Source organism: Gobius niger (genome assembly GCF_951799975.1).
Source record: "Gobius niger genome assembly, chromosome: 14".
In the NCBI taxonomy this organism is placed as follows: Eukaryota; Metazoa; Chordata; class Actinopteri; order Gobiiformes; family Gobiidae; genus Gobius; species Gobius niger.
The window spans coordinates 5,533,570-5,549,087 of record NC_136865.1 but is presented as its reverse complement, the minus strand read 5'-3'; the positions used below and the strand labels follow the sequence as shown (position 1 = coordinate 5,549,087).

Here is a 15,518-nt window from a genome sequence, read left to right as displayed (position 1 = left end):
CGTTCCGTTGTTACGACACAACTGAACACTCAGTCGTTCACCAGGAGAGGGCGGAGCAGCTGCTCAGAGAGCAGGATTCAGGAGGATTACTGAGAGCTGCGTGAATGAAGCCACAAACCACTCTGGGGGTGTTTTTGATAAGGAAATAGCATAACAACATGGCTAAAAGCTCCAAAAAGTCGATTTTGCATGATATAGGACCTTTAATGTGTGAGCACTTTGGTAGCATGTTAGTTTCTGTTTTGACTTTTATGACAATTGAACTGCTGTCGTGACACAGCAACACATAACCTGGAAAGTTCCGCAACGTGCCTTTTATAGACCACCTACAAAAACTATTGCCCGTGCCCATACAGCCAGAGCATGACCGACGTATCCAAAAATGTATAATTACGCACAAAGTAGCGCATCGAACGGTAACCCCCGTCTCCAACGCGAAAGATTTACATTTACGTCACTGCTCTCTGTCCCTCTCTCTCTCTCTGCCCCCCCTCTCTCTCTCTCTCTCTCTGTCTCTCTCTCCCCCTTCATTCAGAACACACCCTCCTTGCGCGCACTGCACTCTCGCACTGACACTCACACCGCCTCCTGGATGGACTAAACCCGCCTGTGCGAGTCCTTAGAGCCCGGCTTACCATGGCAGACAGCGCGCCCCACGGCCACGGAGGACTGGGAGTGGATTAAACCGACAAAAAGGATTTATTTGCCTTTCTTATTCTTCTTTTCCACGATGTGTGCCTGGAGTATGAACGCCTTGCAACAGGAGAACGATCAGGTAAGTTGCGCGTAATTGCCAGTGGATAAACTTGGTGACTGGGGGGATTTGTGGGGCTAGTATTCATTTATTCTTAGGAAATGCTGGATAGGGTTAGGGTTGTTGTTGTTGTTGTGAGCAGAATGGGGAATGCAGCAGAAGTGAGGAAGGTGAGAGTTTTTGGGGGGGAAGACTGCGATGCGTTTTAAGGGGCTCGTTAAAACGGTACAGCGGTGGAGGTGGAACGATGAGATCTGGGCTGGACGGGGCTAAAGCAGGTCTGAAGAAGGACTAAAAACAGAGCTCACGCGGGACCTAATCAGCTGCAACCAAGTCTGAACCAAGTTGAGGAACCAGGACTGACCCAGGTCAAAACCAGGATTACATCAGGTCTAAAATGTGCATGAACACAATGGACATAACTTTCAACAATATGATGCACTGGTTTTCAGCTCTATGTGTTCACACTGTAAGGCATTAGACTTTTCTTTTATAGATAGATAGATAGATAGATAGATAGATAGATAGATAGATAGATAGATAGATAGATAGATAGATAGATAGATTCTTTACAAACAGCACAAGATATTGTCTTCATGGGGTCGTTATATGTCAAAGACCTGCTAACCTTGTTGTTAAGACCTCTACAAACAAGTTTCTCGTGTTAATTTAGCTGTTTTCATTTGCTTTAATTCTCGATTTTTACATTTCAGGCAATAGTGGAAATTGAAACGCAATAGAAACTGAATCTGGCCACGAATTGTAGCATGACCGAAAGGCCGAGATCCAGGAAAGAAAATTAAAAAACGGATGGATGAACAGAAATAACAACTTGTTAAATGTTGGTTTACTTAATCCTACGTCTGGGTTTAGTGTGGTTTTGGACTTAAAAATTCTATATATGCAGGCTTTCTGATCTAGCCCATATGTCAGTGTGGCTGGAAGATGAATGCCAATCGAATCAAATTGAATTATTGCAATACATTTCAAAGGCTGGATGTTATTGAGAGAATGGCCTCTTCAGACAACTAAATCTCTCCTTGAACAAAACTAACCCCTTCAGATCTCTGCAAACATGATCAGAAATGCATCTATTTCTTAGTATTAGTTTAGCAGTTCATATTTCAGTCTCCTCAAATGTTAACGCTCCTGGACATGTTTAAAAAATGTGCTTTGTGGGACTCGATATTACAAATCAAATCAAATCATCATTCAGTCCTTGTCTCTGGTCTGCCCCTGTCCAGCCTGTTCCACTCATCTGTATTTTTATTGGATAAGCATAATGCACATTTGTCAACATGTCAGCAGTCGGCATCACCATAAGTAAGCTATTTTCGAGGCAGCTCACAGTCAGTCGGTATACCCCCGGTGTCCTCTCCTCTGGTCTTTCCTTGGGCCTCCTCTGTCTAGCCTGGTTGCGTGGACTTCTGGCTGTAATCCAACCTCTAATGCTATCACACAGTTTGTCCTTAAAAGGCCCCCGTAGACTGTCCCCAGGTTATTCGTTTCTCCTCAGTTGATAGGGCGCTGTTCCAAACATGGTACACTTTTATTTTCTTTAGTTCGACCAAATTTATAAACAAAGCATTGCTTTCTTGGGTTGTAGAAATGGGAGCATTTTTGTAAATACATGACGTTTGTGGTAAATATGAGAGCTTTGTCTTCAAATCGTTAACTTTGTCGTCAAATTGTTTAGTTTGTCGTCAAATCTTCAACTTTGTCGTCAAAACGTGAATTTTGTCGTTAAAACGTGAACTTTGTCGTCAAAACGTGAACTTTGTCGTCAAATCTTTAACTTTGTCGTCAAATCGTTTAGTTTGTCGTCAAATCTTAAACTTTGTCGTCAAATCGTTAACTTTGGCGTCAAATCGTTAACTTTGTCGTCAAATCTTGAACTTTGTCGTCAAATCTTAAACTTTGTCGTCAAATCTTAAACTTTGTCGTCAAATCGTTAACTTTGTCGTCAAATCGTTAACTTTGTCGTCAAATCGTTAACTTTGTCGTCAAATCTGTAACTTTGTCGTCAAATCTGTAACTTTGTCGTCAAATCGTTTAGTTTGTGGTCAAAACGTGAACTTTGTCGTCAAATCTTCAACTTTGTCGTCAAAAACGTGAACTTTGTCGTCAAATCGTTAACTTTGTCGTCAAATCGTTTAGTTTGTCGTCAAATCTTTAACTTTGTCGTCAAATCTTAAACTTTGTCGTCAAAGCGTGAACTTTGTCGTCAAATCATGAACTTTGTCGTCAAATTGTTAACTTTGTCGTCAAATCGTAAACTTTGTCGTCAAATCGTTTAGTTTGTCGTCAAAACGTGAACTTTGACGTCAAATCGTTAACTTTGTCGTCAAAACGTGAACTTTGTTGTGAAATCGGGAACTTTGTCGTCAAATCATTAACTTTGTTGTGAAATCGTTAACTTTGTCGTCAAAACGTTAACTTTGTCGTCAAATCGTTAACTTTGTCGTCAAATCGGGAACTTTGTCGTCAAATCGTTAACTTTGTCGTCAAATCGGGAACTTTGTCGTCAAATCGGGAACTTTGTCGTCAAATCGGGAACTTTGTCGTCAAATCGTTTAGTTTGTCGTCAAAACGTTAACTTTGTCGTCAAATCGTTAACTTTGTCGTCAAAACGTGAACTTTGTCGTCAAATCGTTAACTTTATCGTCAAATCATTTAGTTTGTCGTCAAAACGTTAACTTTGTCGTCAAATCGTTAACTTTGTCGTCAAATCGTTAACTTTGTCGTCAAATCGTTAACTTTGTCGTCAAATCGTTTAGTTTGTCATCAAATCGTAAACTTTGTCGTCAAATCGTTAACTTTGTCGTCAAATCATTTAGTTTGTCGTCAAATCGTTAACTTTGTCGTCAAATCTTAAACTTTGTCATCAAAACGTGAACTTTGTCGTCAAAACGTTAACTTTGTCGTCAAATCGTTAACTTTGTCGTCAAATCGGGAACTTTGTCGTCAAATCGGGAACTTTGTCATCAAATCGTTTAGTTTGTCGTCAAAACGTTAACTTTGTCGTCAAATCGTTTAGTTTGTCGTCAAATCGTTAACTTTGTCGTCAAAACGTGAACTTTGTCGTCAAAACGTTTAGTTTGTCGTCAAATCGTTTAGTTTGTCGTCAAATCGTTTAGTTTGTCGTCAAATCGGGAACTTTGTCGTCAAATCGTTTAGTTTGTCGTCAAATCGTTTAGTTTGTCGTCAAATCGTGAACTTTGTCGTCAAATCGTTAACTTTGTCGTCAAATCGTGAACTTTGTCGTCAAATCGTTAACTTTGTCGTCAAATCGTTTAGTTTGTCGTCAAATCGTTAACTTTGTCGTCAAAACGTGAACTTTGTCGTCAAAACGTTTAGTTTGTCGTCAAATCGTTTAGTTTGTCGTCAAATCGTTTAGTTTGTCGTCAAATCGGGAACTTTGTCGTCAAATCGTTTAGTTTGTCGTCAAATCGTTTACTTTGTCGTCAAAACGTGAACTTTGTCGTCAAATCGTTAACTTTGTCGTCAAATCGTTAACTTTGTCGTCAAATCGTTAACTTTGTCGTCAAATCGTTAACTTTGTCGTCAAATCGTTTAGTTTGTCGTCAAATCGTTAACTTTGTCGTCAAATCGTTAACTTTGTCGTCAAATCGGGAACTTTGTCGTCAAATCGTTAACTTTGTCGTCAAATCGTTTAGTTTGTCGTCAAATCGTTAACTTTGTCGTCAAAACGTGAACTTTGTCGTCAAAACGTTTAGTTTGTCGTCAAATCGTTTAGTTTGTCGTCAAATCGTTTAGTTTGTCGTCAAATCGGGAACTTTGTCGTCAAATCGTTTAGTTTGTCGTCAAATCGTTTACTTTGTCGTCAAATCGTGAACTTTGTCGTCAAATCGGGAACTTTGTCGTCAAAACGTTAACTTTGTCGTCAAATCGTTAACTTTGTCGTCAAATCGTTAACTTTGTCGTCAAATCGTTAACTTTGTCGTCAAATCGTTAACTTTGTCGTCAAATCGTTTAGTTTGTCGTCAAATCGTTAACTTTGTCGTCAAATCGTTAACTTTGTCGTCAAATCGGGAACTTTGTCGTCAAATCGTTAACTTTGTCGTCAAATCGTTTAGTTTGTCGTCAAATCGTTAACTTTGTCGTCAAAACGTGAACTTTGTCGTCAAAACGTTTAGTTTGTCGTCAAATCGTTTAGTTTGTCGTCAAATCGTTTAGTTTGTCGTCAAATCGTTTAGTTTGTCGTCAAATCGGGAACTTTGTCGTCAAATCGTTTAGTTTGTCGTCAAATCGTTTACTTTGTCGTCAAATCGTGAACTTTGTCGTCAAATCGTTAACTTTGTCGTCAAATCGTGAACTTTGTCGTCAAATCGTTTAGTTTGTCGTCAAATCGTTTAGTTTGTCGTCAAATCATTTAGTTTGTCGTCAAATCGTTTAGTTTGTCGTCAAATCGGGAACTTTGTCGTCAAATCGTTAACTTTGGCGTCAAATCGTTAACTTTGTCGTCAAATCGTTACTTTGTCGTCAAATCGTTAACTTTGTCGTCAAAACGTGAATTTTGTCGTCAAAAGGTACATTTTGTTGTTAGACGGTTGACAACCTGAAAATACCGACCAGGTAGTTCCATCAGAAGGCTTTTGCGCTCTCGGCCGGCTCTCCCATCATCAACACAAGATCTCGGTGAAATGTTCCTGCGACGCTGGACGGGCATTAATCTCGTAACGTTGCAGAAACTAACCCAAACAAGGCCACAGTGAATGTGCTCTGTAATCACAGCTAAAGGTGGTTCAGCCGAATGAGAGTGTGGGACCTTTCATTAGTGGCGACTGTTTTTTCTTTGGCCAGTTGATGTACAAGAAACTCACTAAACAGTCACTGTGTTTTCTCATGGCCCTGCAAACATAGATGAGCAAACAAGATGTGCCTCTCACTCTCGAAGATCAAAGCAAATCGTCCTCAATTCAGTCCAGTCGACAAACTGTTTAAATGTCTACTGTGATTACGTGACATTCGTGTGTTTGTGGGTGAACATTTCTACCCACTGAGGTACACACGGACATTTAGCCACAACAGCAAAACAAAAAAAGTCTTTCTAGTTGAATTTATGTTCCTGTAGGTTCTCTCACTGTACAGCTCAAAGTATGATCAGGGTTTTATGCAGTCACGGAGATCTTTCCCCCCCTTTGCCTTGTTCTTAATGGTGTGCGTGTTTAGCCTGAGCGGAGCAGACAGATCCAGGGTACGCCGCGGTTTAGACCGTGGAGTCAGTCACCGTGAACAGTCCATTTTCAACTCTCATTCGAACGTGAGCAGGCTTGTGGTCATTGAAAAGAAAAGAAAAGGAACTAAGTCCGACCTTATTTCGCCGCATGCAAATGGCAGACTCAGATCAATTTCTACTGTTCGAGTATAATTCATGAGAAAAAGTGCTAAAATGTTGGGTAAATATAATACTTCTTTGAGAACTTATTACCTTTGCTACACTACGATTGAAGGATAAATATAACAATTTCCTCTCCTCTACATTTCTTTAAAGTAAAAAGTGTGAAATAGGCATTTGTCCCTTTTGAAAGCCCTACACTCCAAAACAGCAGGGGGCAGTGTCAATGTCACCAATTCAGAGAAAAGAAGGTGGTTTCTCCCCCGTTCTCTTGCCACACAGAAGAGGAGCTTATTTATATTTTGTCGCTGCAAAGTTATTTCCTTACACTTCATAAAAAAACAAATTTGTACTTTCTGCTGTAAATGCTTCAGTACTTTGAGATAAGTTATCATGTCTTTGTACTTAAGTAATGTAATGAAGAAGAAATGTAGTACTTTGACCAACCACGGTTTTATCCTGTATGTATTATTCAAAATTAGCAGACTTCTAAATGGAAATCTCAAAAGGACTGATGCATAAAATGACTAATTTGAGCCCTTAGTATCCCGATGAAAGTAAAGTCTGTGCACTGTACTGAACTGATTGAACTCCACTGTCAAAGGAAATAGATTGGTCTGTGTTTGGGTGGACTGGCCCTGCAGCTCTGCGCCGTGAAATCACCGGATTTGTTTTTTACGCTGCAGTAAACTACAAAGGATGCCCATTGCCAACAACGCCACTTTGTAACTACGTCAACCAGCTGGCCAGCTCGGTGACTCTCGAATCGACAGAACTCAAGACTGCCTTTCTACCTCTAACTGGGTTCTGCTGATGCGCGTACTTGAGATCTGTTGTTCCCACCTCGCCGCCGTCTGCTTCGGTCTGTTTTCCGGCCTCAGGAGGACCACATGTGCTAACGCTTTGTGCCTGCTCCGCGCTTCTTGACTTTACAAGCTCCGCACATGCACGTCAACAGCGCCCTGACCGACTGTTCCCGTCGTTTTCTCTCCTGGCTGTAAATCCGCGCGATTGGCCGCTGAGTCAGGCTTTGTCATGGTTAGAGGATGCAGTGTAAACGTGCTGACACATAGTTCATCAGGCCGTTTCATTCAGTGAGGGATTTCACCCACTAATTAGACCCCCCTCCAGCGTTCATCTTATTCATTTTAATGAGACAAACACAATAAATAAGACCACTTTTTCCTCATTTGAATGTTATAGCCTTATCGAAAACATAGGAGATCGTTTCATGAATCCTGTAAAAGCAGATGCATGTGTGCTGGGACGAGGTATTAGGCACTGAGGTCTGTTACAATGATCACAATGGCCATGTTTTAATACTTTGTGTCTTGGCAAGTTGCATCGCAGAACATATTCGCGTGTTTACATTTTTCTCCTGGTTTGACATTTGTGGTTTGTTATTTTATTTGCTGATTGGACCTGGACACAGAGAGGATTACATACAATGTCCGAGCAGAAAGTTGCCACAAAAAAGCAATACCACACGCTCTAATATTTGTCAATGTGAATGTCAACATTAATTCTATGGCACATCTACAACTGAAGCAACCAGCAAGTGTTTTCCAAATAAAAAAACACATAACAATAAAGTGTAGAAAGATATACTCTGCTGAACTAGTGTTGAAAGCCTGCGAGAGAAAGTGTGTGTGATTTGAATAGCTGAAGGGACTCTGCAGCTCTGCTATGCTGAGGCAGAGCCGGGGGTCCCCTCTGCTGTTTTCCGATTTGTCCAGGGAATGTCCAAGAGCAACTGAGATGAAGGCCTCACGGTTCTGGCTAAAGCACGAACTGTGATTTCTATTTTCAGCAACAAAACGGGGCGCCATGGAACGGTCGCGATGGTGCGTTTGGTGCATCTGAGCAAACGTACCGAGTAAAATTCCTAGTTGTGAACCCGTTCATGACAATGGCAAAAAAACCTATTCTGATTCTGAACAAATCACACAAATACTTTTAAACAATGAGCAAAAGCTTAAACTTTAACTTTGATAAGCCTCTGCAATGAAAAAAGATCCAGTGTCGCATGAATTTTAAATCAAGATCTTGTATTGGTGATGGGAGAGTGTGACCACTGCGAAAAGCCTTCTCCAGCACATCCCAAAGATTCTCAATGAGGTTAAGATCTGGACTCTGTGCTGGCCAGTCCAAGTGTGAAAATGATGTCTCCCTGAGCCACTCTTTCACAATGTGAGCCCCATGAATCTTGGCGTTGTCATTTTGGAATGATGTTCAGGTCGTCAGCTGATCTCATTCTTTGGGCACACAATGTAGTGTTGCTGAACCTGGACCTGACTCAGAATCAGAATAGGTTTCATTGCCATTGTCAGTGACAGATTCACAGACCATGAAGTTTCTTTGGTGCAAACGTGCAACATAAAACACAACACTCGGTAGATAATTGACTGATAGATTGACTGTGATCTGACCTACATGCCCCCGGGTCCTGGAGATGAACTGATCCTGAAGAGATGGGAGTTTGCTGCAACCCCAGATCATAACAGTTAGACAAATCTAGGTGGACTTCTTTAGGTCAAGCAGTGTATCAAGAAATAAAATGAACATAACTGTTGCTTATTACTGTTTAAGTGGGCCATGAGAAAGTCCCAGTTCTGCACTTGGCATATGGAACTGTGCCTTTCTGTTTGAATGTGTGAGGACATAAAACTGGCAGCTATTCTTCATTAAATTCCCACTTCACGTCGTAAAACTGTGACTTGTGAACAGATAAACCAACAACGTCTAAGTCCAACTCTCCCTCCTCCACAGCTGTGCACTCGGGCGAGCTGAGGCTGCCTCGGAGATGAAATCAAAGTCGACCCGGAGCGAGTCCCCCTCTCCAACCCGCCGCCGCAGGTCCTGCTTCAGCCTCCTGGGGCGCCGTAAGAAGGGCGGAGCCATCCGGGGAAAGCTGCGTATGCGCTCCCTGCCCGGGGCCTTCCTGCTGCTGGGCCTCCTGGTGGTGGTGGTGGGTACTGCGCTGGCCGTGGCGGGATACTGGCCCTACAGGCTGTCCAAGGCGGCCATGTTGGCAGAGGGGGGGGGCCTGGGAGCGAAGGGCCTCGTGTCCACAGCCAGAGGTGAGGCCGATACGACAAGAGCTGAATGTGTACATACTGTTTCTGCAAAAAACAAAGAAAATGGGATTTATTACACAATGTTGTCTTCTTGAGTAGGATTTAACTTGACTCAGGCAGGTGTGAGTCATTTTGTTTGGTTGTCTCTTTTTTTGTGTGAAAAAAGTCTCATTTAATCCATAAACCATCAACAGGCCTATGTTGAGCAGGTCTGTGCTCTGATTTGTTGTTGTTTGCAGAAAAGAAAATAGTCAAACATAAAAACACATTATGCAAAATAAACACGTTTAAATATAAAGCTTTTAAGTCCAGATACTAACAGGATGTGCCTTTGCTAAAGATGCCACAGAAATGTAAGCTACTTGGATGGACCATAACAAAGATGAAAAGCAGTGTCATATAGCTTATAGGCATTAAAAACCTATTCCCACATGGAAGTAGACAAAAGTACAATTGCAAAGGGTGCTCAGTGTCTTTTAGGATGCTTCGTGTTCCTCTGTCTATTGCACAGAGTCCAAACTGGTCTGAGGCCGATGACTTTACTTGACCACCTGACCAGCTGATTCAGGGCGTTTTTGTTTCTAACAGAGGAGCTCCCATACCATACGACCAAGGAGAAAGTTAGGCTTGCTTCAAGGAATGCCCGATAGAAAAGTCATCATGGGTTTTTCTACATGAAAAAAGGACAGTTTCCTTCGACAATACAGTCATTGAAGACCCTTTTTACACACAAATGCACAGCTTTCAGCAAAAAAAGCAACCAACCATCAACAACCACTCACTCACACACAGGAAGTGTCGCCAAAATATTTACTTAAAGGAACAGGCCACCGTTTTTCCATACTGAGATATGTTCTTGCCTGAGCTTAGACGAGTTGATGTGTACCTGTCTGGTCTTTGTACGCGGCCTTAGTCGCGCAAAACGACCAAAGATGTTGTTTGCATTTGACCTCTCCCAACATATTCCACGGGCATCTCAACATGGAAAAACGGTGGCCTGTTCCTTTAAGACTTACTTTGCTATACCATCATTTTACTCAAGTAGAAGTTTAAAGTAGTGACTTGAATATTTAAGCTTGTGTCTATGTCTCAGTGTGACCTAAAATCATGTTTTTTCCAAATCTAATACTTTAAAGAAATAATATGGAACTCTTAATAAAATAAGATACAACAAAATGATACAAGTTCAAATCTGTAATAAATTGATTTCTGAAGCTTTTGTCACAGATTTACTCAGTGTGTGAAAGAGTAACTGTTACATTAAAATAATATTATTCCAAAGTATGGCGTCATAAAGCTGCTCTAATAAGTAGAACGCTGTGATGTCCAAACATATTTGAAAGAGCCAGACTGGGGTTTAACAAACCGCGGCTCTGAACTCATCACACAGATCTGCAGTGAATAGCTGTAATAATTAATTTTACAACAAACGTTTCAAAATCCCTGTTAATTAGCTTTGACAAACATCTATTTCCAGTTTGTTTTGTTCATCTTTCCGTTTGCATATTTTGGCGAGGCCACATGCATTATTTAATACCCATAGGCTCGGTGAAAATGTGCATCCCGGCGCAGCAGTGTGGAGGGAATGTGCTGCGTTTTTGGTTTGTTCTGCCAACATCGTACGGCCATTGTTTAACAGGGCCATGTTGTCAGGAAGAAGAGGAGTGAGTCTGCAGAAAAGTTCCCAAACATTTTCTTTTTAGTTCATATATTTAAAGTGAGGGTAGAATGCGTTTTTCCCCAGGTATCCGGTGATAATTTCCAAAAAGACTTGATCACTGTCTACCTTTAAGACCCGCCTCCTGTCCAGTGTTAATTTTGACAACATATTTTCTTTTATTTTTAGTCTTAGTCTTTTGACTGAAATGTAATTTAATTTTAGTCAAGATTTAGTCCAAAAAAACTTTTCAATTTTAGTCTAGTTTTAGTCGACTAAAATTGCATGTCAATTTAGTCGACTAAAATGAAGACTAAATTGAAGAATCATATTTAATCGTGTTCCTTGACTTCATGGAGCTGCTTCCACATGAATAAAGCACAAACCTGTTCATTTGACAGTGAATTTAAATGATATGAGGCTTTTTCAGTCTGTCAATAGAAGTTTGGATGATTTTAGTCTCTCCTTTTCATTATTATTTAGTCTTATTTTAGTCGACTAAAATATCTGGACATTTTAGTCATAGTTTTAGTCTCATGAGAAAGTTTTAATTTAGTTTTAGTCGGCAAAAATATCACTTTGACTAAAGACTAAATATTTTAGTCGACGAAATTAACGCTGCTCCTGTCGCTCACCAGCACGTACTTGGTTGTAGCGTGTAGCAGGACCGACGACGACTTGAGGAAGCTACACACTGTCAGACCAACGCAATTAAAAAGTCACACGCTGTAAAATGTCTTTGTAAAGCGTTCACACTGTCTTCTTAAGATTGTTCTTTTAATAAGACAGATGGTTTGTTTACCTGTAGTCTTCCTCTGAAGCAGTGATCTCAATGGCTTCTCTGAAATATGGAAAACCAGAAAAAGTGCATCAATATCTATGTACCGGAATGATGGAGCAAACACCTTATCCCACACCTGGGACGCTGTCCTGGAGGAGGCGCCTCTCAGTAGGGGTCACAAGCTCCCCTGACTGACTGGCAAGTCCATGAAGGCAGTCGACTACACATCACATCAACATCCGCTCTAAATTTTGCTGGAGAGTCTTCGCACGCAATCGCTGTGGCGTTGTTTCAATACGTGTATGTAAATGTAAAAAAAAACATTTTTCACCAAAATGTTGTATTGATGAAGGAAGAGTGTGACCACAAAGCCCAGCACATCTCAAAGATTCTCAGTGGGGTTAAGATCTATACTCTTGAAAATGAGATCTCATGCTTTCACGATATGATCCAGATGAATCCTGGCGTTGTCATCTTGGTATGTGCTCGGGCCATTCAGGATGTTCAGTTGATCTCATTCTTTTACCTGGACCTGATCAACTACAGCGACCCCATGATCAGAACAGTTAGTTACATCCCAAAGCTACATGTCTGACACAAAACTCCACTCCAGACATGTTTTTGAAGTGCATTAACATTTTGACTTACAGCATAAACATTTGTGTGTGAAACTGACACGGGCCCTACACACTAACTCATACAAGTTTTCTGATTTTGTAGGAGCAGCTAAGGGCCTCTAGACCTGTTTTGTAATTTATTTTCTGTTGGAAACACTCCTCACTATTATGACAGGTCAAAACAGCCAGCAGCATACTGAATATATGGTTTCAGCTTAAGGCAGGCGAAAACATTCATTTTTCACACACTGGTCACTGTTAAGTGTTTTAGCTACTTTTATCCCTTAGTTTTAAAGTCAGAGTAAAACGACCAAAACTCATCTTTTGCAACGCTTGTATAACTTCAACAACCGCAGCGGTCACTTGTTTTTCACATTTATTTACAAATATTGACATAATTGGTATCCGTGTGTGCGTAAGGCGACCGAGATGACGCTGTAATCCAAATATGGGCATTTCATGTGCAGGAGTTACAAACGTTTACGATCCGTTTTCTCCAAATGATGAATTTTTGTCCTCTTCTATAGACTCCCCACTTTCCAGACTTGGACAAAAGGTTTTTCTTAAAGCAGTATTCAGTAACTTAGTAAATCCTTTCTGTAGTCCCTCTGGGGGTAATACAGGTGTTAATGGGATGATTGGGGGGTCTTTCATCTCCCCATGGTGTCTCTGGCCAGAAAACCACAATTGAAACTTCGCTGCCTACGAGCACTAATGGAATCCCGAAGAAGAAGCTAACAGGCTAACGGGCAAAGCTAACTGCGGGCTAGCGCCACTTAAACAGTGTTTACAGCCAAGTTGGAGTGACAATTGTGATCTCCATTGTGTAATTGGATGTACAATATCCCTCTCTCCCTTTGTCTTTTCTGTCAGCGTAGTATTTACTCTCACAGACAATTAATGAGTAAAAAAACGCAACATGCTACGACACCTGCAGCGGCGCTTATGGCCTCTAGGTTCATGAGTTACATAGTACTGCTTTAAAGAGATCATCTATTTCCTATTTAATTTTCAGCCTGATTTAGATCATGAAAACAAATGAATTTAAACCCGGCTCTATCCGTCATTCAGATTGTGTCGCTGAAACTAAAGTCTATTTCGGCCATTTTTATACATAAAATTAATCTCACATGAATTTTTATTTGTAAGTAATCTATTCAACTGCAGTGTCTCGGCTTAATTTCGTGCGTCCGAGTAATGTATGCATTGCTTTGTCTCTCCTTGCAGCCAGCCTGGTGCACAGCGAGCGCATGAAGCTCCTCGGCCCGGTCATCATGGGCGTGGGCCTCTTCATCCTCATCTGCGCCAACACCGTGCTGTACGAGAACCGCGACCGCGAGACCCAAATGCTCCTGGCCCAGATGCGCAGCGTCATCTGCTCCGTGTCGGCCGCCGTGCCCTCCGCCGACCTCCAGGAGATCGCCGTGGTCAACTCCATGTCCAAGCACTACCAGTGGGTCAGCAGCCTGCCCGCCGCCCACCTCAACATCCTCTGCCTCCAGCAACTGGCCTGCTCCGAGCCCATCCTGCGCACGCAATCCGGGGAGAGGGACTACCACCAGGCCGTGCTGCAAACCGAGGCGCTCCATCACCAAGAGTCGGAGTCCACGCCCTCTCTGAAATCCTCCAGGTCCAACTCGCGCAACTCCAGCCAGACGGACTTCCAACATTCGGGCGACGCATCCCCGAAGCGAAACCCCCCGCTGGTCAAAGTCAACAACTGCCTGGTCTCGGCGAGCTCCATGTCCACTCTGGAGGTGGAGGACGTGGATGCGCCGCAAGCCCAGCCCAGACGCTGCCACAGCCTGAACTACAGAACTAACCCGTACAAACACGGCGTCCATTTGAAAGCGCTGCTCAAAGCGGACGATCCGGACACCAAGGCGCTAGTGGCCGAGCGGAGCGAAAGCAGCTCCCACGTGTGCGTGAGCATCCCGGGGCAAGTCGCGGAGAATTTGCCCGAGGAGCCGACGCACCGGAGCTGGCCACGGCTGGACATGGGGATCGGGAGGCGGTATTTGAAATTGGAAAATAAGGAGGACTCGGTGGACAAGCTGTTGGACCAGTTGGAGCAGCAGTATTCGCAGTGGGATAAAAGTTTCGGATCGGGACCCTTCCAGTGAAGCATTTTGGAGTTTGTTTTTGTGCCGCAACCAGCCTCATAGTACACTGTCGCTAGCTTTGTGTGTGAAAGCTCTTTCCTGAGGGCACATTTGGCTATGCTCTCTGTTCACTCGGCAAAGACTCAACTCTTTGCTCCATCGATGCCCCTTTTTTCGGAGTACCGTTTATTTATCTCTCCTTGAATTGAGAATATGCAAGCAGACAAGGGATTTACTCTGCGATGAAATTTGTTCCGGATCTTCCAAACGCGCTCTTGGAAATGTCCCGGCCTCGTCCTTTAAGTGGAATTTTGTTTATGCAATCAAAGCGAGAGAACCTGGAAAACCGATCCCGTTATGGATGAGCTATGTGACACGTTGTTTACTATTGTTTAGCTCGGCGATGGTTTCGGCACTCCGGCCATTCCTGCTCGCGGCTTGGACGGACCTTCCTCTGGCGAAGTCTGCGGGGGTGTTGTTTTCACTGTGCAATCATTCCTGAACCAAAACGCCGGGCTCCTGGACCTTGAGGTGACCAAAAGGGGGCTATATTTTTTTGTGCAAAGATGTCCCCGCTCTCTAATGCAATGCATGGCAGTGGTGTACAGTGTGAAACCTCCCCAGCGGATCTTTGTGTGTTCGCTCTGTGTTACTAGTGTCCATGGTTTTGTATCGAGTCCCGCGTCGTGTCCAACATTGACGGTTACAGATCTTTTTTTTTTTTCCATTCAGTTGTCGGACTTGGTAAAATGATGCAAAAGTAGATTGGGAATGATGTCTTCCTTAAAAGGGGCATATTATGCAAAACTGGCTTTGCGAATCTCCAAGTTATTGTAAAATGTTTGCACTATTTTATTTAATATTCGAATATGTACCGTTTCTGATGCCTTCCCATATGTCTAGTCACAGCTTTACTGATATTGTTCAAAGCATTTCAGCACTCATTCTTGCGGATTTTGCTTTAACCTTGTTTAAAACTACACATAGTAAAAGGTGTCCATATCAGAGCATCAAATAAATTCTTCATTTCCATCCTTTATTCTACAGTTTATTTTGATTAAAGCATAATATGTCCCTTTTAAACAACGATGAGCTCTTAAGACTCCTCTCCTTTAACAATAAAAGGTCCGATCTGTAATGGCTGGTATCTGAACTTCATTTGCGCACTCTT

The 15,518-nt window shown here is 42.3% G+C and overlaps 1 protein-coding gene across 1 annotated transcript; it reads left to right on the top strand.

The window, feature by feature from the left end:
- The first annotated feature begins 544 nt into the window (after positions 1-544).
- tmem200b (transmembrane protein 200B) lies at positions 545-15,241 on the top strand. The gene is made up of 3 exons (XM_079570789.1): positions 545-775; positions 8,883-9,193; positions 13,473-15,241. Exons 2-3 carry the CDS (start codon positions 8,917-8,919, stop codon positions 14,366-14,368), a joined length of 1,173 nt encoding a protein of 390 aa, XP_079426915.1. The 5' UTR covers positions 545-775; positions 8,883-8,916; the 3' UTR covers positions 14,369-15,241.
- The last annotated feature ends 277 nt before the right edge of the window (positions 15,242-15,518 follow it).